The 21,622-nt window shown below is 41.1% G+C and overlaps 1 protein-coding gene across 3 annotated transcripts in view; it reads left to right on the plus strand.

Annotated features, from left to right (window-relative positions):
- LOC135495664 (equilibrative nucleobase transporter 1-like) overlaps positions 1-21,622 on the plus strand; it is a 92,961-nt gene that overhangs the window by 42,676 nt on the left and 28,663 nt on the right. For 2 of the 3 annotated variants that reach the window (XM_064784498.1, XM_064784495.1), the window contains exon 3: positions 20,654-21,186. In XM_064784498.1, coding sequence (XP_064640568.1) covers positions 20,783-21,186 — 404 coding nt within the window. In that variant the 5' untranslated portion in view covers positions 20,654-20,782. Of the gene's footprint in view, positions 1-20,605; positions 21,187-21,622 lie in introns of those variants that run through there. The other variant, XM_064784496.1, reaches the window with a different exon arrangement.

The following is a 21,622-nucleotide window of genomic DNA, read 5'->3' on the forward strand; positions in this document are numbered from 1 at the left end:
GCTGAGGTTGCTGTTCCAATTCGACAACAGGCATAGGTACTGGGTTAGGCGTAACTGGTTCAGGGCGAGTCACTCCAGCTTCCATAACCGCACGACTGAGAATGTCAAAGTGTCCAATAGGTGGCACCTCTGGGGTATGAAGGTCGCGATTGATATTGTACTCCTGTGGGGCCGCTGCCCGGTTACTTATGAAAAGCGTTTCGGCAGTTTGCTCATCTGGGTGAGAGAATGATATGGGATTATTACAGTCCGTATTAACCATCGACAACTGAGGCTGCTGCTGCTGTTGCTGCACATCATTACAGCTTTTGAAGATGCCCATTGTATTACCTAACATAAACGTGGTATCAGTACTGTTAAGCAGTTCGGTGAATTCACCAACATTTATGGAGGTAAATTCGTTCACAAAATGTCCAGAATTATTATCGTACTGCTGAATTTGATACGACTGGTGCTGATGCGGCGGTTGTTGGTGATACGCGGCGGTGACATAATTCCCCATTTGGTGTTGATGATACTGCTGCTGCTGCGGCTGCATAATTTGCTGATGTTGATACTGGTTGGCTGGCATGAATTGGCTATGGTAAGGCTGAGCATGTTGCTGATGGCAGGTGTACTGTTGGTCAAACGAAGAACCCGTGGACGACGTAGATGGGATAAGAGACGGGACTGAGTCCCCCATTATACAGCTGGAAGATGGAGAATTGGTATCGCGATTCGGATTAACACCAACTGCTGCATTGGGTGGTGGTTTGGACTTCGTTTTTTCGTCTCGTTTCTTCTTACTCTTTGGTTTGGGAATTTCAAACTCGCTGTCATCATCAGTCCCGTTGTCCGAATCTCCCCTGATGGTGGTGGCCTTACTGTTGACACTGGTCACTTCAGGATCAGCTTCGTGTTCAATTTCGGATTCGGATTCTGATTCATATTCAACTGCAGAGTCAGGTTCGGGTTCAGAGTCACTTTCTTTCATCTCAACAATATAAGAAACAGCGGTGTTTGTAGTTTGCTCGATATGTCTTACAATTGTTTTCACGTTATGTTCGAGAGCGGTAATTTTACGTGTATTGCTGTGTACGAGTTTCTGACATGCATAAGACCTTGGTGCGGGGGCAAGTTTATCGCCTGGCTTCTTGTACTTCGTTGAGCTGTGGAACGAGGTTGGGATACGTTCCTCACAACCACGGTAGAATCCTGCGTAATACTCGCTGATACGCTCTCTCATGACACTTGTGATAGGTTTAGCGTTAGTATTAGTGACATTGACACCTCGTTCAATTTGCTTTTTGATGATTTGCTTCATTTCCTTGCGGAGGGTCACGTAGCTTGCGTATGGAGATTTCGTAGGTCAGCCCAAGTCCAATCTTATAACGTTGAGCCGTTGTTGTTGTTGATGATGTTGATATGCCAGTAGAGTCAGCTGGTTTGTGTTTGCGTTGAGATAACACAGAGGGTGTAGTAGCAGTGTGTTTCATAACGTTAGAGTTGTCAACGGCAAACGAAGAAGTGCACACGGTAAGAGTTATAGCTTCGCACAGAGCGCTGTCCATTTTTTTGTTCAGATCAAGCGAGCAAAGGTCTTGGTAGACGGTTTGAAGTTCTGGCGTCAGGTCTCGTGATCCTTGTTCGATGGGATAGATGTTATCGACCATAAGCACCCAGTCGTCTTTGTCTTGATCGGATTTGATAACGTAAATGCGTACTATGGGCTGGAAATGATTGGGGTTTTGAACATCGTTAAGAGAAGGTGCAGTCTTCGTTTCGAAGAGACTGGATAGTGAATAATTTGATTTATTTTGCTTCTTCATGTGTTGTGATTCTGCTGCGGGTGGTTTGTAGGAAGCGTCGTTAACGGTAACTAGATTGGCACCGACTAGTTTCGTGAAAACGCACTTGAACTTGTAATTCGACAACAATTCCATAAATTGAACAAACGTGCTGGTGTCGTGCGTGAAGAATGCGTCTATATGCGTCAGTATAAATTCGTTAATGAAGTGACCCGACTCGTATTGAAAATAGCAGCAGGGATTTATGCTAAGTTTATTATTGCTGTTGTCTAACGAGGAATTTACTTGCTTTTCGTCGCCGATATCCATTAATGCGCATGCGCAGAAAAAAAATTACTGCAATCGGCGTTGGAGTTTCTTGGATTCCGGCTGTGCTTTGCTTTGTGCGTACTCCCCAATTATTCACACTTTGCACAGTATGCTCAAAAAAATCGCTCAAAAACCTTGTTTTTCTATTCAGATCGTCATTAATTAGGGTGCAGAGGGATTCTACATTATCTAAAGATGCATTTGTGAGTTTATTGTAGTGGTGTCCGGCGGTGAATGATGTTTTCTGGCTGTAATTTGACGCCGTCATTCACCACGAGTTGATTTGTTTATCCTAACGACGGCCATGATGGATTTTCGAAAATCGGTCATACACATATCGGTAAAGCGATCTATTTTGACAATGTTCCTCAAGATATCATGATAAAAGGCTATAATATTTAGAATCTGCATAAATTTTTCTTTCTTACCGTGAATGTTGAAAAATCTAACAATGGCGGATTTCGGAGAAATTTGCCGATCTTCACTTAATTTTTGGGAAATTTCTGCTCCCGTCCAGTCGCCATTTTGTTCTAATAGATTCGTCATCAATCACGTGATTCTAGGGGAATTCCCCGAGAGTATGATACGTCATTCGCCCTAAAAGCCTATCAGCAACCTTGTCAGGTTGTCTTTTGAAAAGGGGGTACCCTCGGGTCGCGTCTTTTTCGGGAGTTCCGTCAGCTGTTTTTTGTGCGTTTCGTAACGTCAATAGTGGTCAATAATGCCTAAATTAGCACATTTCCAGCGGTGATTATCGTCTGATTTACTAAATAACTAGTAAGAGATATAATGAATTGTTTATTTATTGGCAACTTTGGTACTTTCAAACACTTTTGACCTGAAATAAAACGATTTGATGATGATGAAAGAATCAACTTTTTTGGACAAATTCGCCGCCTGTGACGTCACAGAAAATACGCCCCTCGTACTCCCTATCTATGACTAGATCACGCAAATTTTCAGGTTGATTTGGAATGTGTCGTGCTCGTTCATTACGTATTTTCCGTTTGCACGTATCAGCCTGTGGTATGAAAGATTGTGCGTTATGTCCCACAGTTGCAGTGACTCTGGCAAGTGTCTGTGCCGGTTTCGTATCTGTCATAGCAGCAAGTTGTTTCATAGTTGCTCTGGCCTTCGTTATTTCCACAACCGTACGGTCTGCATCATGGTTATGCTGTGATACCACCAACAAGTTATCTCTGTTGATAGCAAGGGACGATTTCAGCCTGCCTCTGCATCCTGCATTAAACTTCGAACATCGCCAATATATAGCTGTAACGTAAGATTATAAAAAAATTCTTAACAAATTGTGTACTTTTTAGCTCACCTCTTAGCAGAGGTGAGCTTATCCCATACCGTGGCGTCCGTCGTCCGTCGTCGTCGTCGTCGTCGTCGTCGTCGTCGTCGTCGTCGTCGTCGTCGTCGTCGTCGTCGTCGTCCGTCGTCGTCCGTCGTCGTCCGTCGTTCGTTAGCAGGGCACGTTTCGTAACTGTTAGAGCTATTGAGTTGAAACTTGGTACACATGTACCCTTATGTAATGACACCTTGGAGACCAAGTTTCGGTCCGATTCGTTTCATGGTTTGGCCACCAGGGGGCCAAACGTTAAAAGTGAAAATATGCAATATCTCCCTTAATAGTAGTCGGGAAATTTTGAAAAAAATATGGTAGGTACTTCTAGCAAAGGTGCATCATATATCCTCCGGGTTTTTGATTTGACCTCCTTTTCAAGGTCACAGAGGTCAAATGGTGTAAATTGGCCATTGGGATGTAACGATGGCACGTTTCTAAACTGCAATGACTATTGATACCAAATTTGGTACACATTTACCCCTTAGTCAGGTGATCTCAGGGACCGAAGTTTGGTCCAATATGATTCACCACTTGACCACCAGGTGGCAAAATCCAAAAACCTTAAAAATGTGATTATTCCTTAACTTCTTGCCCGATTGCCACCAATTTGATATCATGGGTACATCTAACCACCATACAGTATATGTCACACAGGTTTTTAATTTGACCTTCTTGTCAAGGTCACAGAGGTCAAATGGCGTAAATTCGCCGTCAGGCCGTAACTATGGCACGTTTCTTAACTGCAATGACTATTGATCACAAATTAAGTACACATGTACCCCTTGGTCAGGTGATCGCAGGTACCGAAGTTTGGTGCGATCTGATTTGCCGTTTGGCCTCCAGGGAGGGGGCCAAATCCTAAATTCTTCAAAATGCCATTATTTCTAGTAATGACTTGCCCGATTGGCACCAATTTTATATCATAGGTACATCTAGTTCTAACAACCATTCAATGTGTCACCCGGGTCTTCTTTGATTTGACCTACTTTTCAAGGTCACATAGGTCGAATGTACTGTAAATTGGCCATTTTGGGGAAATTGTAATTGCTTGGACCTACATCAAACCTAACACTACATGACACAATACCATGCTCTTTATCCATCTTTCCTCCACATGAGGTGAGCACAATGGCCCTGGCCATTTCATTTTACCTATTTATGCCATTTTGTGTACCTTTATTTCCGGAACCTTTATTTCCGGTACCTTTATTTCAAGTACTTTTATTTCCTGTACTTTTATTTCCTGTTCTTTTATTTCCTGTACCTTTATTTCCGTACCTTTTTTCCTGTACCTTTTTTTCCTGTACCTTTATTACCTAGATTCCATATATACACATTACCCTTTTTCAAGAGCCCAACACTGACCACGGTCACACTCTCACCATCAGCGATATTCTTAAAATCAGTATTCATTCTATAGAATGTATCTTTTGCCACATCATCACATGTACAAACATGTGCACCAACAACGTTTTCAAATGTAAAAACATTCGTTCCAAGTGTATTTGTGTTTATAATGGCTATGCGAGATATATCTGGCATGAATGACACTAGGCCGGTTATCAAGGTTGTTTTCCCTCCTTTGTGGTCTCCACAAAATACAATGGTTTGCGCACGATATTTAGACTTTGTTAGTGCCGTAAGTATTTCATGAAATATATCAACCACTTTGATTTCGTTGGACATTGTTTACGAACGCGGTTGAATGTCAAAATTTCTGTCAAGATTTCCGCGCCAACTTCAGTTTGTTTACATTTTCTGAGTATGCGCAGAAAGCGCCATTTCGAAAGCGCTGCCTGTCGCCGAACCATCTAATGTTGCGGAGTCCCTTGAGGCTCCTAGGGAACTAGCTAGAGTGAGGGCAGGATCAAGTGGCCAAGAAAAACAAGAAGTCCGGTATTCTTTCTGAATTTTGTTGCACTTCAGGTTGTAGTTTACGTACACTCACATATCAGGTCGGGTCGTGTCTGAGGCGTTGGCTGGAGGCCACGCTAATAAGGGCAGGCTAATTGGATGACATGTGATCAGCCACCTCGATTCCTATTGGATGGATATCAGGGTGTTGGCCCTCTGGACCACGGGGAGATGGCGACCTCACTTCCAAAAAGTCATCCCTTAATCAATTTGTCCCTCGTAACAATTCTAAATAAAACTTTTATATTAATAACCAGTATGAGTCTATTTAGTATTTCTAATTAACAATTTTACATTTCAATTTATGATTATGAATTCTGGGATACGAGTTACTAATGCTATTCTCAAAATGTACACAAAATAATGACAAAATTGCCATGCTGGTTGATGGTAAAATACAACATAAGCTTAAGAATTATTTGAACTATTTGAATTTTACAAAGGGTTTAAAGAACGTCAAAATACATCAAAATTAATTTACTTCATATCACCTCATAACACTAACTAGCTAATTGCCGATCCATTAGCGCGTACACCACGACAAAGCCGAGCTTTTAACAAGCCGGGCAAATTTGGACCATCAAGCTTGATAGGACACATTCGTCCGGCAATTTGTACTGGCAATGGATTGCCGAACAAATCTGTCGCGGCAATGTGGTGGTGTACATGCAATTGGTCCACCAATATTCCGAACGACATTACAAAAAAACAAATTTTGGAGACTTGAACAATGTACCGAGGAAAAAGTACTGAGTAATTGCGGCTTTCACGAGGCATCATACACCAACAATACATCTTGTCTGTATGCCATATTACGTAGCTCTTGGTTGTTTGATTCAACATCATACACCAACAATACATCTTGTCTGTATGCCATATTACGTAGCTCTTGGTTGTTGAATTCAACATCATACACCAACAATACCACTTGTCTGTTTACCATATTACGTAGCTCTTGGTTGTTTGATTCAACATCATACACCAACAATACATCTTGTCTGTATGCCATATTACGTAGCTCTTGGTTGTTTGATTCAACATCATACACCAACAATACCACTTGTCTGTTTACCATATTACGTAGCTCTTGGTTGTTTGATTCAACATCATACACCAACAATACATATTGTCTGTATGCCATATTACGTAGCTCTTGGTTGTTTGATTCAACATCATACACCAACAATACCACTTGTCCAATTACCATATTATGTAGCTCTTGGTTGTTTGGTTCAACATCACACACCAACAATACCACCTGTCTGTTTACCATATTACGTAGCTCTTGGTTGTTTGATTCAACATCATACACCAACAATACATCTTGTCTGTATGCCATATTACGTAGCTCTTGGTTGTTTGATTCAACATCATACACCAACAATACATCTTGTCTGTATGCCATATTACGTAGCTCTTGGTTGTTTGATTCAACATCATACACCAACAATACCACTTGTCTAATTACCATATTACGTAGCTCTTGGTTGTTTGGTTCAACATCACACACCAACAATACCACTTGTCTGTTTACCATATTACGTAGCTCTTGGTTGTTTGATTCAACATCATACACCAACAATACCACTTGTCTATTTACCATAAACATGTTTTCATGCAGATTCAGGACGAGATGTGATGGCAATGACATTACAACATCAAGGTTTTACCTAGTAATGTTAAAACAGTTGAAATTGATATAACTTTCCAAGTTTGTTAGTATTGTCTCTTTTCTAAAAGTATTTGCCTAGCATGAAAGAAACGCAAAAGGAGTACAAGAGCAAAGCATTCAGTCAGTTGTTCAAATCGAGTTGGTTTGTGAAAATCCATTTGTTAAAGTAGTAACACATTGTCAACGGTTTTCTAGCCATGGTATTTTTGGCTTGGTAAGATTTGCTTCATTTTAATTCTTCGTTACAAACCACAAATGTATAGATGGGGCATTCGTGCGAAGTTTGTTGGTTAGATGATGATTAGATGATGAAAAAACCTGAACTGATTCAATGAAGTGACCTGACCAGCAACTTTTTCTGAATTTGGGATTGTGTTGCCATCTGGGTTCATTAACCTACATCAATGTATATCTGGACCTCTACAATTTAGCTAGATATCATCATTACTGTGAAACCTGCAATTTTTGTGAGCATTTTATAAATGCATTTTCTGCAAATGCACGGTTGTATGGAAACTTGAAATGCACAAAAATGTCCATTTTGTCTTTTCATTCTTAATCTTAGGCAATATTTTCTAAATCTTCCGTTTGTGATTACTCCAAATTAAAAATTTTGCTGATTTGGTGAATCACTTTGTGAAACTGTGTATTGTTTGTATCAGGAATTCCTTAGTCTCATACTGTGAAGACGCTATTCAGCCGGTTTCGGTTTTTCTATTTCGCATAGGCCTATTACATGTCAGAAAGGCTTTTTGTACAGGCGCCCTTAAAGGGGTACGCCGTTCGTAATTACTTGTGGTCCAATTAAATAGAAATCCACTATTACACAATGCCGTAGTGCAGTTATTATGAATACCATTTTGCTGAAACTTGGTATTCATAGTATTTGTATATCTGTCTGCACAGCGGCAATGCTGGAGTTTATATTGAGCTTGTATTAAAGCAATTGACAATTTTCAAATTCATTTACAAATTCAAATTTTCTAATGAACGGCGTAGGCCTTTAAACCGGCTAAATAGCATCTACACAGTATATTCATGGTATGATATATAAATGTATATATTGGATTTCAAATACATTTTAAAGATTTTTATGAGTGTAATTTGGAGAGGTTTGTTTTTAGGGGAAATTTGGAGATTTCTAAACCTAACATTATTATACTATCTTTATGTGCTCAATTCTGGATGGATCGAAAACATTTCTAACGAACGGCATAGGCCTTTAAACCAGCTAAATAGCATCTACACAGTGTATTCAAGGTATGATATATATCAATGTATATATTGGATTTCAAATACATTTTTAAAGAACTTTATAAGTGTAATTTGGAGAGGTTTGTTTTTAGGGGAAATTTGGAGATTTCAAAGCCTAACATTATTATACTATCTTTATGTGCTCAATTCTGGATGGATGGAAGTAAACAGCGATGTGACATTTCTGATTTCTGGATAAATATTTGTATTTCTCTTGTTGAAAGAAATTTAATCTGACTGCAAGTTTTATGCATCAGCTCTCTGTAAAACTTTTAATTTTCGAAATCAGACCTGGAATAAGCATTGTTGAGACATGTTTTTACAAGTCCAGTTCCATGGACAACAACATATTGACATGGAGAATTATCAGTTTTTTTTCTGAGCACTGTCACATCCTAGTAAAGCGAAATGTGACAAGAATTCAAGTTGTTTATATATGGAGCGGTGAGTGCAAGAAATCAGTAAAAATGTTTTGATATTCATTTCATGTCACAGCGATGGTTGTTCCTTATTGCAGGCTCCTGTAGTGACCCCCACTACAACAAGCACCATTTGTTGCATGTGATGATTACTGCAGCTTGCTGCAATAAAAATGACTACATGTAGTTTTAAGGAAACTTTAGTGGTATCGTGTGTACTATTTATGTTATTATTCCTGTTTGTGTATTTATTGTGTTAAATAAATCGAATTAATTTTTCTAAACTCTGTTATCTTTGTTATTGTGCATGTAGCATCATCAGTCATTGGGTATGTAAAGTGAATTTTCATAATACAGTCACAGTCGCCCTATTCTAGCTTTTTGTGCCAAAATTTGCATGAAGACCAAAGTGACAATACACCAAAAAAATCGCCAGCACACGACTTGATCCACAAAATCCATGATATGCTCATAAGCAAGTTGCAGGTCTCCTCCAAAATGTATTCGAGTGCATACAGGCCAGTTTCTGATATGAAACGTAACGGCTCATAAGCACGTTGCAGGTCTCCTCCAAAATGTATTCGAGTGCATACAGGCCAGTTTCTGATGATGAAACGTAACGGCTCCTAAGCAAGTTGCAGGTCTCCTCCAAAATGTATTCGAGTGCATACAGGCCAGTTTCTGATGATGAAACGTAACGGCTCATAAGCAAGTTACAGCAGGTCTCCTCCAAAATGTATTCGAGTGCATACAGGCCAGTGTCTGATGATGAAACGTAACAGCTCATAAGCAAGTTGCAGGTCTCCTCCAAAATGTATTGAGTGCATACAGGCCAGTTTCTGATGATGAAACGTAACGGCTCATAAGCAATTTGCAGGTCTCCTCCAAAATGTATTCGAGTGCATACAGGCCAGTGTCTGATGATGAAATGTAACGGCTCATAAGCAAGTTGCAGGTCTCCTCCAAAATGTATACGAGTGCATACAGGCCAGTTTCTGATCATGAAACGTAACGGGTAATTGCTTGTGCCTTACATTATGCAAAATCTCAATAAGAGAGAGAACTGTCATGAACTGATGACAATTGCCACTCTTCTGAAGGCTCTCAATGGACAGTGTCAGGTGGAACCTTGTATGATGGCCGGACAGTATTCTTTTCATCATACTAATTACACCAAACCTAGGTCAGTTGGCATGTCTTGCATACATCAAGGGCTTCCGCAAGCTTTGTCATTGGTCTCACTAGACAGTCCGTTGGACCCCTCCGACGTGACGTCCAACTTGCCCCTTACGTGGGATGCATGGCATGTCCCAGATTGACCCAGAGACCAATTTTTTTAGATTGAATCAAAGAACCGAAACATTTTGGGTATGTAGACAACCAGGGAAGGTCTCTATGGCACATTCAAGGCAACTTATTTGTTGGTTTTGCGACCAATAGGGGTGCCACCTTCGACATCACCCAGGTGGTCATATGACATAATATGACAGACAACCCCCTGATGAGACAAGACCACTAATGAATATTCATAGGTTGGAGGGTCCAGGCCTATCTATTAGACGAGTGCATGTTTTTTACTCTCAAGTACATATTTGGAGAGGTATTGAAAAAATATTTGCCGTGGCAAGTCTACAGATATAAATAAATTGTTTGGTAGAAAATAATTTTGAATTTTGACAACCTGGCCATAGGTGGTTCAAATTTGGAGTGAAAATGGCCGAAATGGGTAAAAATGTCCACATGTGTTTGTCAATCTTGTCAATTTAAAAAAAAATTTCCGTGGTCAATCACCAATTTAAATCGCACCAGTTACTCGCAAGTCTAACCCGTATATCATATCCGAATTTCAGTTTCACAACTCCACGCATTCTTTGATGGCGGGCATTTGAAATAACTGGAAATGGCTTGGAAAATCAATTGTGGTCTTGTCTCTGATACCATTCAACTCGTCGCCATATTGAAAACGCGCCGCAATTGTGACTAGTTCGCGCAGGTGGCAGGGTGATTGGCCGAAATAGTTCCAAGTAATCTTAGATTTCGATAGTTGTACAGATTTTTCTCAATATATCGTATTTATAGACCTCCGTGATTTAAAAGATAATGCTTGCAGTTGATTTAACGTTTGAATGGCCTTTTTGAAAAAGTTTTTAGAATCGAGGTCAACAGGGTCAAAATAAATAGTTTTTGGCGCCAATGATGTCAGCGACATGGCGGATTTGTTCTTAAGTTCGAGTCGATTCTCTTGGAATCCATTCTGCCGATGCTCACTGTGCCGGCTGTGATTTGAAGGGACAAATTAGGTTTGGGACCTAGGTAACTAAGATGACTAGTTTTCGAATTCTCTTCCGTGCACCTCCTCATTCTGTAGCATACTTATTTTCGCTAATAATGATTATGCACGTGCTGTGAGGTGGTTTAGATATGTCTTGCAAATCTAAGGCCAACAGTTACATTCTGTTTTGGTGAGATCTTTATTGCAGTTGGTGATTTCTTAAAGGCTCACGCCGTCTGTCCGTTTACATTGGTCGTCGCTTGAATGAAATGACACACTCCACCGCCGTACCGGTACTCCAGTAAATACATGTATATGTGAACGAACGGCGATCCTCTTCAGCAGTGGTTTTAAGTCTACTCCCCCTCTCGATATGACGAAGGAGTATAAAAAGCCTGAATCTCAGAATGCCCTTTAACTAATTCGGAATGGAGAAGTCACGGTCTGACAGAAATACTTTTCCACCCCAATGTAGCCTCGAGAAATCTTGCTGCTGATACGAATCATCCTCGAAAGTACTCGAACGCACGAAATTAGTGCGTGCTGCAGTTTGAAAATGTTTGTTTCGGTGGTTTGACCCTGTTGACCTCGATTCTAAAAACTTTTTCAAAAAGACCATTCAAACGTAAAATCAACTGCAAGCATTATCTTTTATATCACTGTGGTTTATAAATATGGTATATTGAGAAAAATCTGTACAACTATCGAAATATAAGATTTCGGTGGTTTTCTTCAAGATATCATAATGACGATGAAAATAATGAAAAAAATAACATGAACATGAATGAATAGATAACAAGATAATAAAGAAAAAAAGAGAAAAAAATGTGACAGATTCACCGGGAGTCGAACCCGTTACCAGCCGAACCACGGTCTAACACTCTAAGCGCTATACCGTCAAGGCTTTCATGTTCACGTGGAGATTTTATTTGCCTGTTATTAACGAGCCAGGTGATGCATGACCAGGTGACATCCCTCTGATACCATGCAACTCGTCGCCATATTGAAAACGCGTCGCAATTGTGACTAGTTCGCGCAGGTGGCAGGGTGATTGTCCGAAATAGTTCTAAGTAATCTTATATTTCGACATGGCGGATTTGTTCTTAAGTTCGAGTCGATTCTCTTGGAATCCATTCTGCCGATCCTCAGTCATCGGCCAAAGCAAATCATCCATGTATTTTTCCTCTGCCAACATGGCAAATCAGCCACCCATTTATGCCGTTCCAAATGCAAACTTTGTGGACCAGACAACTAGGAGCAGTCTTGTTTCCTTCCCAGACCACCACGTCCGTACCCCGAATACTCTTTTTTGACACGTGCACCTCCTCATTCTGTAGCATACTTATTTTCGCTAATAATGAATTTGCAAGTGCTGTGAGATGGTTTAGATGTCTTGCAAATCTAAGGCCAACAGTTAAATTCTGTTTTGGTGAGATCTTTATTGCAGTTGGTGATTTTTTAAAGGCTCACGCTGTCTGTCCGTTTACATTGGTCGTCGTTTGAATGAAAATGACACACTGCCGTACCGGTGTGCAAGGGATAGTAGTCCTAGGGCTGATAGTCCGTGTAACAATAGCCCGCATTGCTAAATGTTTTGGTTAGGGTTAGCGGTACAATAGATCATGCTGCTTAATTGATCAAATACAATGCTACCGGACTATGACTCCAGGGGGACTATATCCGCTGTCACACCGGTACTCCAGTAAATATATGTGAACGAACGGCGATCCGCTTTAAACATTTTGGAAGCAGTGGTTTTCAATCTACTCCCCCTCTCGATATGACGAAGGAGTATAAAAAGCCTGAATCTCAGAATGCCCTTTAACTAATTCTGAATGGAGAAGTCACGGTCTGACAGAAATACTTTTCCACCCTTATGAAGCCTCGAGAAATCTTGCTGCTGATACGACATCCTCGAAAGTACTCGAACGCACGGAATAAGTGCGCGTTGCAGTTTGAAAATGTTTGTTTCGGTGGTTTTCTTCAAGATATAATAAAGACAATGATAATAATGAAAATAATAACATGAACATGAATGAATAGATAACAAGATAATAAAGAAAAAAAGAGAAAAAAATGTGACAGATTCACCGGGAGTCGAACCCGTGACCAGCCGAACCACGGTCTAACACTCTAGGCGCTATACCGTCAAGGCTTTCATGTTCACGTGGGGATTTTATGTGCCTGTTATTAACGAGCCAGGTGATGCATGACCAAGTGACATCCCTCTGATACCATTCAACTCGCCGCCATATTGAAAACGCGCCGCAATTGTGACTAGTTCGCACAGGTGGCAGGGTGATTGTCTGAAATAGTTCCAAGTAATCTTATATTTCAATAGTTGTACAGATTTTTCTCAATATACCGTATTTATAAACCCTCAGTTTAGAATCGGGGTCAACAGGGTCAAAATAAATAGTTTTTGGCGCCAATGATGTCAGCGACATGGCGGATTTGTTCTTAAGTTCGAGTCGATTCTCTTGGAATCCATTCTGCCGATGCTCACTGTGCCGGCTGTGAATTGAAGGGACAAATTAGGTTTGGGACCTAGGTAACCAAGATGACTAGTTTTCGAATTCTCTTCCGTGCACCTCCTCATTCTGTAGCATACTTATTTTCGCTAATAATGATTTTGCAAGTGCTGTTAGGTGGTTTAGATATGTCTTGCAAATCTAAGGCCAACAGTTACATTCTGTTTTGGTGAGATCTTTATTGCAGCTGGTGATTTTTTAAAGGCTCGCGCCTGACAAGCCTGAGCCTGTGCTATAGGCCTAATGCACAATATACATTTTTAACTGGCGGGATTTTTACCGGGGGGGTTTTACCTTGGGGGATTTTTACCAACGTTCGTTCGCATGAGATCAAAATCACGGAAGCATCCTCTGTACATTGAAACTAAGATCACGATGTTGAAGTAAATAACATTTTGGAACAGGACAGGCCCTTCATATCCATGGAAACGGCATGCGTCTGAAGAGCTATATTTTAGGGGGAAGACAACCTCGTACCCACTGGCTAGTGAGAACTTAGTTATCTTTACTGATGAACTATTGTCCACCGGACATTCCAATGTTTTGCAAGGCTGAGGCCATGTATCCAATGTTTAGTGCCCATCCCAGGATTGAAGACGAGGTTGGGCTGTGTATTTACGTTGTGGTGAGGACAGACGTTCCAATGACATAACAAAAAGGCTGAGGCCATTTGTCAAAGACTTTCATCTGATTATTCTAAATGAAGATGGCCATCTAAGTGCATAATGGACGATGTCACATTGACCAGAACTTGTAGCAGTAATGATATTTGTGTCACTTTTGAAACACAAATACATAAGGAAACTGGACAAGAACAATGGTATGATGGTTGGGTTTTGACTGGTTTTGGATGATGCTGCTGGCACTGGGCTGTCGTGTAATACAGGACATGTTTTGGCAAGTATCTTCCCTGGACCATGCCACAACAAGTCGAAGTTGTTTAGTCAATTAGTGGCGGTGGTAGAGAAGTCTCTTACAACTTAACATTGACTTCATGTGATGCTGTCCCGGTGTGCTCTCTGACCAGTCTCAACCACAACATTGCAATTCATTGTTACATGTCCTTGACACATTATGTTCTATCCGAAGTCACAACAAGACTGAACCAAAGGTGATTGTTGTGTTGTTGTTAAGACAATATGTTTCAGGTGAAATCATTTGGAGTAAAAAGATATTCAATGGACTATGTTACAACAAAGACTAGTTGTGAGACATGTTTCACATGGGACTTGTTTTGATCTACAAAGGACATCTTTGGATGAAAAATGTCATGTGGCAATGTCTCAACGACACCCAAAGTCTGACATCCCACAAGTCCGGCGTCCCACAAATTCGGCAAAGTCTGAAATATTATATGTCCGAAAGATTGTATGAACAAAATTTATTTTTAAAGGCCGACATATTTAGTTCTCTGAATGGTCAAAAGAGTTGTTCAAGACCGAGTCGAAACTCATGCTAATATTGAATAGAGCACATTTTGTTCAGTTTGGTCCTAGTTATCTGAAGAACGTTGGCAAGACTTGCGTTATCTGGACATTTTGTCAACAGATGACACGTTCCCATTGTCTGATGATCATCGCCAAGTTCCAGATTCGCGCATGGCTTTTTTACGGGGTCACCCCTTTTGTGGCCCGGATTTTATATACTCCGGGTTCTATACGTCCCTGTCGGTAGGTTATGGTTAAAGGGTTCTATACGTGGGTGGATCACAAATCTTGGCAGTTATCTGTTCACATATTACCGCTCTTGTGCTCTAAAATCAGAGACAATGGCAACCACCAAAAGAGCAAAAGATGATATTGGATTGTATCCATGAATCAAGATAGCGTTTTTTATTCTTCTCAATCTCAACAGCATTTGATACATATCAGCTCATAGTTTGTTAATGAATGAAATATAAATTGACATTTATCGTATATACGTGAATAAGGAGCAGGCGTGCCACAGCACCGTCGCTGCCCCTGACAAACATACACTACAGCGCCGTGACAAAACCTGCTCCTCCAAACTCTTGCACAGAAACATTTAAACATAAACATTTGCATAAAACATAGCAGTTAAAGTGGATCACAATGGATTTCAACCGAAATCGACACTCAGCAACCGACACGCCATGCGGTGAGAGCCCGGCCCAGGGATGCGGTAGTCATCACGATGGAGCAGGTGGAAGAGCATGTCCGCTAACCCACCTGCGCCATGGGAAGACACCGTTAAAAATTCGGTAAGCAGATCCAGATTAAAATGCCGGGCCGGAGAGTCATACATAAATATTCTGGCGAACATAGAATTCCCTTTGAGCCAGACAGCAGGCCATCCATAAACATATTTGATAGCATAGGGGACAGCACACTGCTCTGTCGGATTGCCCTGCTCACAGAAAATACATGACTAAAGTTGCCTTGAAACTTAAAGGCCTGACGCCGTCCGTTAAAAAATTTCACAGTGAATTTGTGATTAATTTGAATACTTTCAATTGCGTAAATACATCTATATATACTGAATATGATATTCAGCATTGCATTTGTGCAGACAGATACAAATACTATAAATAGGCTTACCAATTTTCATATAATTACTGAAGTACATTTATTTGGTTTTTGGCCCAAATACGCCCAAATAGGCCTACGTGTCACATGACTGATCTATATGTGATTTTTATTTGGGTCCACAGTAGGCTCATGCCGACTTAATATCGGCGGTGAATATCAATCCTAAAATCTCCTCCTTTCACCGCCGATAACTCCCGCCAGGTAATCTGTCGGACGCACCATCATAAACGGGTGGCCAATCAAATTGCTCGACACAAAGAATTTGAATGACGCCCTGAATTAATAGTGTCAACCTCCGGATCAGGTTACCCTTCTTCTATACAACATGCACTGTGCATTTGGGTCAGGTCAGCATCCCTGGAACCGTTACTCATTGCACACCTGGTCTTCAATTATGATGGCTTCCAGTGCGTGTCTCGTGCGACAACCATGAGTGAGTGTGATGATAGCGTTGTCGCGACATAGGACGCGTGAGAAAGGAAGGGAATGCAGGGAGACTACCGATAAAGTAACAGCCCTTCTGACGGCCGATCGGGGGGAATTATCGGCGGTGAAGGATGGATATATACGCACAACGACGGTGGATAGGCATGAGTAGGCTTTGCCTACTTCAGGGTTTAGCCTACAGCAGACTGTCATACAGGCTATAGATCTCCTGTTCCAGTTCTGTATCATGGTTTATATAGCCTTATAGGCCTAAATAGACGGCCAGATCCCCCCCCCCCCCCCCCACCACCACCCCCACCAGAGCCGACATAATCAAAAACTGTGAACAGCGGGACAAGCCACACGTGCGCATTTGTATTTCCCGGGCTTGGAACTTATTTGAACTAATATAGTGGCGCCACCAGTCATGTCACAGAATCCCTCGATTTCGACCGGATTATATATATATCGTTCTCTCTCTCCCAACGTTTCAATTCATGAATTTGAGGCTCTGAACGTGCTAGAAAATATGTGAAGAAGAGCTTCCAATCTTAGTTGTATATATTTGTGGACTGGAAGAAAGGTAAATTGATAGGTTTTTGGTTGTTACAATGTTAGGCAGGGCAAATGCACTGCAGACGAGACTGATGCCTGATTGTGGAACCAGATCAGCTGTGCATTTCGCACATGGTTCATCATCATGGTAAGGGAGCATTCATTAAGTACGTACGCACTGAGGGGGGAGGGGTTATAAACAAGAGGCCCAAGGGCCTGGCGCTCAGCTGAAATGGATAGGTGAAGGCAAGGGTCAAGTGTGTGTCGGTACCGTTATTATGAGGCAACGAAGAAGATAAAGAGTTGGTTAACAAAATGAACTTTATTGGTGCGGCAGATATTTGATGCCTTTCGGCAGATATTGAAGCGCCTTGCGGCAGATATTTGTTGCCTTGCGGCAGATATTTGATAACGCTCTCCAGGAATGGAAAGCAGTAAAACGAGTAAGCACACCTTACTCTGAATGTGGGAACAGCAAGTGCTTTCCTGGACTTGAAATGTGCCAACGACTCCTCTTGCAATAACCAACAACAGTTAATCTGTAAAAAAAGAGAAGAGAAATTAACACTGACTGAATAAAAAAGGGTGACATAGACGGGGAAATGTACACCACCGGATACAGTCTGTGCTTGATCAGGCATCGGTCAGATGATATCCTGAACAAGGCATCTATGGAAGCAAATCCAGAAAGAGACTTAACCTTCGAAGGGCACACTTATCACTCAGTGAAAAGTCAGTCCTGGGGGTTGTTTTCCAATTCAAAATAAAAGTGTAACCTCTTTAAATTAGTCTCACAGACTGAACCATAACACTCAACAGCCAACCGTGCCCACATGATGTGAGCCGTGAGCGAGTGGTGTACTACATTTTGAAAATTGTCTATCGTCTACGACATGTGACAGAACAGGATCTAGTGGACTTAATGATGAGGTACTATCAAATAAGGTGTCCATCAAATGAATCATGAGGGCCTGTTGAGTTATACTCTAAGCCTGCACAGCGCAGTGTACAGACAGTACAGGATTGCCAACCAAAAACATGAGCATTGCTGCGTAAGGAAACTGCAGTGGAATTCATACTACGATGTCATAGGCCTAATGTGACTTTCAAAATAATTGTAAACAAACGTAAATGGCGAGATTTGTTGACCGTCCCAAAATGGCCGACGGCGAATTCTCCGGTCGCTAGCGCAGTCCATAAACAAGCATCAATTTTACCAACTTTGGGTGCAAGCTTGGTCATAAAAGTTACAGAACTGTTAGAAATACATCTAAACAACTTATATATACAGTTAAAAGTGCATAAAAATCCCGTTTCAACCTCCGGGCGCTACCTTTTTTTCTCCGCCACACGCCGGGCCCTACCGGTCGTTATTTAGTGCGACCGCCACCAGAGTGTTTATCACGATCGTTCGCCGTTTTAATTGCGCGTTTTAGGTAGATTAATCAATTATTACATGCATGCATTATATATCACCGAAATGATAATTGCGTAGGCTATTTGAAACTAAGTTCAGATGTCATTTTCGATCTTTGAATTGAATTTAGGCGAGTGATTTTTGACACCCGGTCGACATATCAGGACTTGCAAAATTCACGCGAGATCGCTTGCATCATCGGCACGTTTGAAAACCGAATTTCACAAATTCCACAAATATTTATCACATACCATATGTATCACCACAAAGGTAACTCTCTAGACTATTTGAAACCAAGTTCAGATACTTATTTTCACAAAAATTCGAAGCTATGCAAGCGATTTTTCAGTGGTAGAGATCGACGGAAACAAATTTCTCGCTCTAAAATGACATGAGACGAGCACCAACTTCCGCTGATTTGTGCACAAAATTTCCGGAATATTATAAAAAACTATTGATAAATCTGAATTATATACTCTTTTCAGTACCTAAACAAATTTCAGGTACATGGACATGTTGATTAAAAGAGTATCAACCGATTGAACATGAGAAAGTTCACTCACCTTCATTGAAGCAGCGACTACCGCCATTTTTAAATGGTGGCATCTCTTCTATCGATCGGCCAATCAGCGGCACTGCTTGCAAAAAAGTTAAGCCACCGCCAAATTTGAAATCACCAAAATTCAGGCAATGTGCCTGCAGCGCCAACTGGCGGTGAAAACTATATTAATTCCATTAAAAGTAAAAAATGGAAAAATATTTAAAAATATTCAGCCACATTTGAAAACAATATTTGCTCTGTGGGCCGAGGTAAAAAGGGAAAGAAATCTAAACGCGAAATGACCTCATTCTCTTAATACAGGTCGGATCGCGCCGATTTTTCGTTTTTTGAGTTCACCTTGGGCAACTCCTAATTTAGCACCGTCAACGAAGTGGCTAGGCCTTCCCGGTCAGAAATGTCCAATTTTGTCCACAGATGGGTCCCTAGATGGATGGATTGCAGGACGGACACCATTTGAACAGCTATACTACTAGCTCCGCTGACTTTGTCAGCTGAGCTAAAAAGCGTACACTATGCGTACAGGGGGGAGGGGGGTAGGCCTATGTAGTCTTGCATGTACGCAACCCAAGAACCATTTTCTGAACAAATTAGAAAATGCTTAAAAATGCTTAATTAAATGATAGATTACCGTCATAATCAAAGGAATTATAGTGGTATTGCACATGAAGCCAGAACTTACACGCGATAAACTTGACTCAGGCTCTGATGACACCCCACTACGAGGTTTATTGCTGTTTCTCGCTCTGTTTTCCCACGTGTGTGCCATGTCAGTGTTAATGCACAGTCCGCCCACCTGTGGCGCCGCAGGAAGGAAAATAGGCAATTCATCGCGTAATAAAGTGGTCCCTAGGCGTATGCTCGAACATGGGGAGGGGGGTTTGAGGCAATACGTACACCATGTACACGGTGCATGCAGCTTTACACTACGTACTTAATGGATGCTCCCAAACCAATAATGGATAACCAGTCCCCAGCCAGCCGGGCTTACTGCAGCATAAACTATAAAGCATTATTTATTCAGCTTTAATCGCATTTTGCATGATCGGGAGTGCAATGACTTCATTTCAATGCCCAGACAGCTGGTTGTGATAATGTGATGTGAGAAGTGTGTTTCAGCTTTCACTTCATTCATAATCATTCATGTGATGCCTGTCACTCAACAAAAGCTGGCTGGCTAGGCTTTTATACCCAAAAGGTGCCTATCATGAGTTCTCTATCATTACCAACAGACTTTGAACTGCCTGTACGTGATGGAAACATGAATATTTGTACTTGAAAATTGCTGTGCATCTGACCTAGGTAACACTCAAGCCCTCTGCAGCTGCCAATTGGGTATTGTTACAATATTTTGTTCACAGAAAGTATTTTGTTTATAGCCTTCTGATTGGTCAATACGTTTCCGCCATCAAATATTGGCAGATTTTCAGCCAATCAGTGAAATTTGTAATAATAGAAGCCTTGTTTACAAAAAATTGTCGTCTCCAAATTTCAAAGCTTTGTCGGGCGATTAAAGGCGAGGCATGATATCTAAATAAATTATTGGTGAAACTGACAGTTATGGTACCCAACCCAGTGTGGGACGGGTAACTGGCCAGCAGGAATAAAAAGATATATGGAATCTTTTCATTACTTCAGGATTTGGAAACGAAGTCAAAATGCCCCAGTGAGAGTGCCAGTACAACTTGATTTTTAGAAGGGTCCACTCATTTCTACTTCATATAGTACGTGAAGTTATGTCCTGGTCAGCCATCATCGAAAAAGACTATGGCATGCTCAAAGAACCAGATAAGCTTATTCTTCGTGCTGTACTGTTCTGTCGAGATACTGCTATTTGCGGGGACAATCTTCGGCTGGCATTCCCTGAATTATGTTCTAAAGAAGGAAGGATATTTTGCGTACCTTTGCCGCGATTTGGAGAATGGGACGTTGTCTGCTGATCACAAATACTCAAACTACTCGGCTGTTACAACGGAGGCGTCTGTGCGGACCGAGTTAACAGATGCTGCGCGGAACAGAACGGATGTTGACAAGATCATTATCTGTGATCCGCAGGATTCTGCCTTCAACTTGATCTTTACGCTTGCCGTCTGCATTACTGGTGGATCAGTGTTTTTCTGCGGATTCCTCTTTGACAAGTGTGGGACAAGATTCTGCCGTTACATCAGTTTGTAAGTTTACTTGTCTCTATGTGAATTATTATTATTATTATTATTATTATTATTATTATTATCATACAGAATTTATATAGCGCCCTAATCAGAAAATCCGCTCTAGGGCGCTTTACAGAGATAAAACATTCATTGCACACAAATATTGAAAAAGATAAGATATTGATAATACATGTAAAAACTTGTAAAAATTTAAACATTGTAATAGCTTTTGAAAAATAAGGTCTTCACTGACTTCTTATATACATCGAGGCTGGAAGATTGTGTTACGGCCAAGGGCAGTGCATTCCACAGGCCAGGTGCCACCTGTTTGAAAGATCGAATTCCATGTCGTACCGTCGGGTAGTTGTAAAACAAGAAACACAGAAACGAAACAGAAACACAGAAACGCAGAAACGAAACGCAGAAACGAAAATCAAACGGGTTTTCATAAAAG

Source organism: Lineus longissimus, chromosome 11, assembly GCF_910592395.1.
Source record: "Lineus longissimus chromosome 11, tnLinLong1.2, whole genome shotgun sequence".
In the NCBI taxonomy this organism is placed as follows: Eukaryota; Metazoa; Nemertea; class Pilidiophora; order Heteronemertea; family Lineidae; genus Lineus; species Lineus longissimus.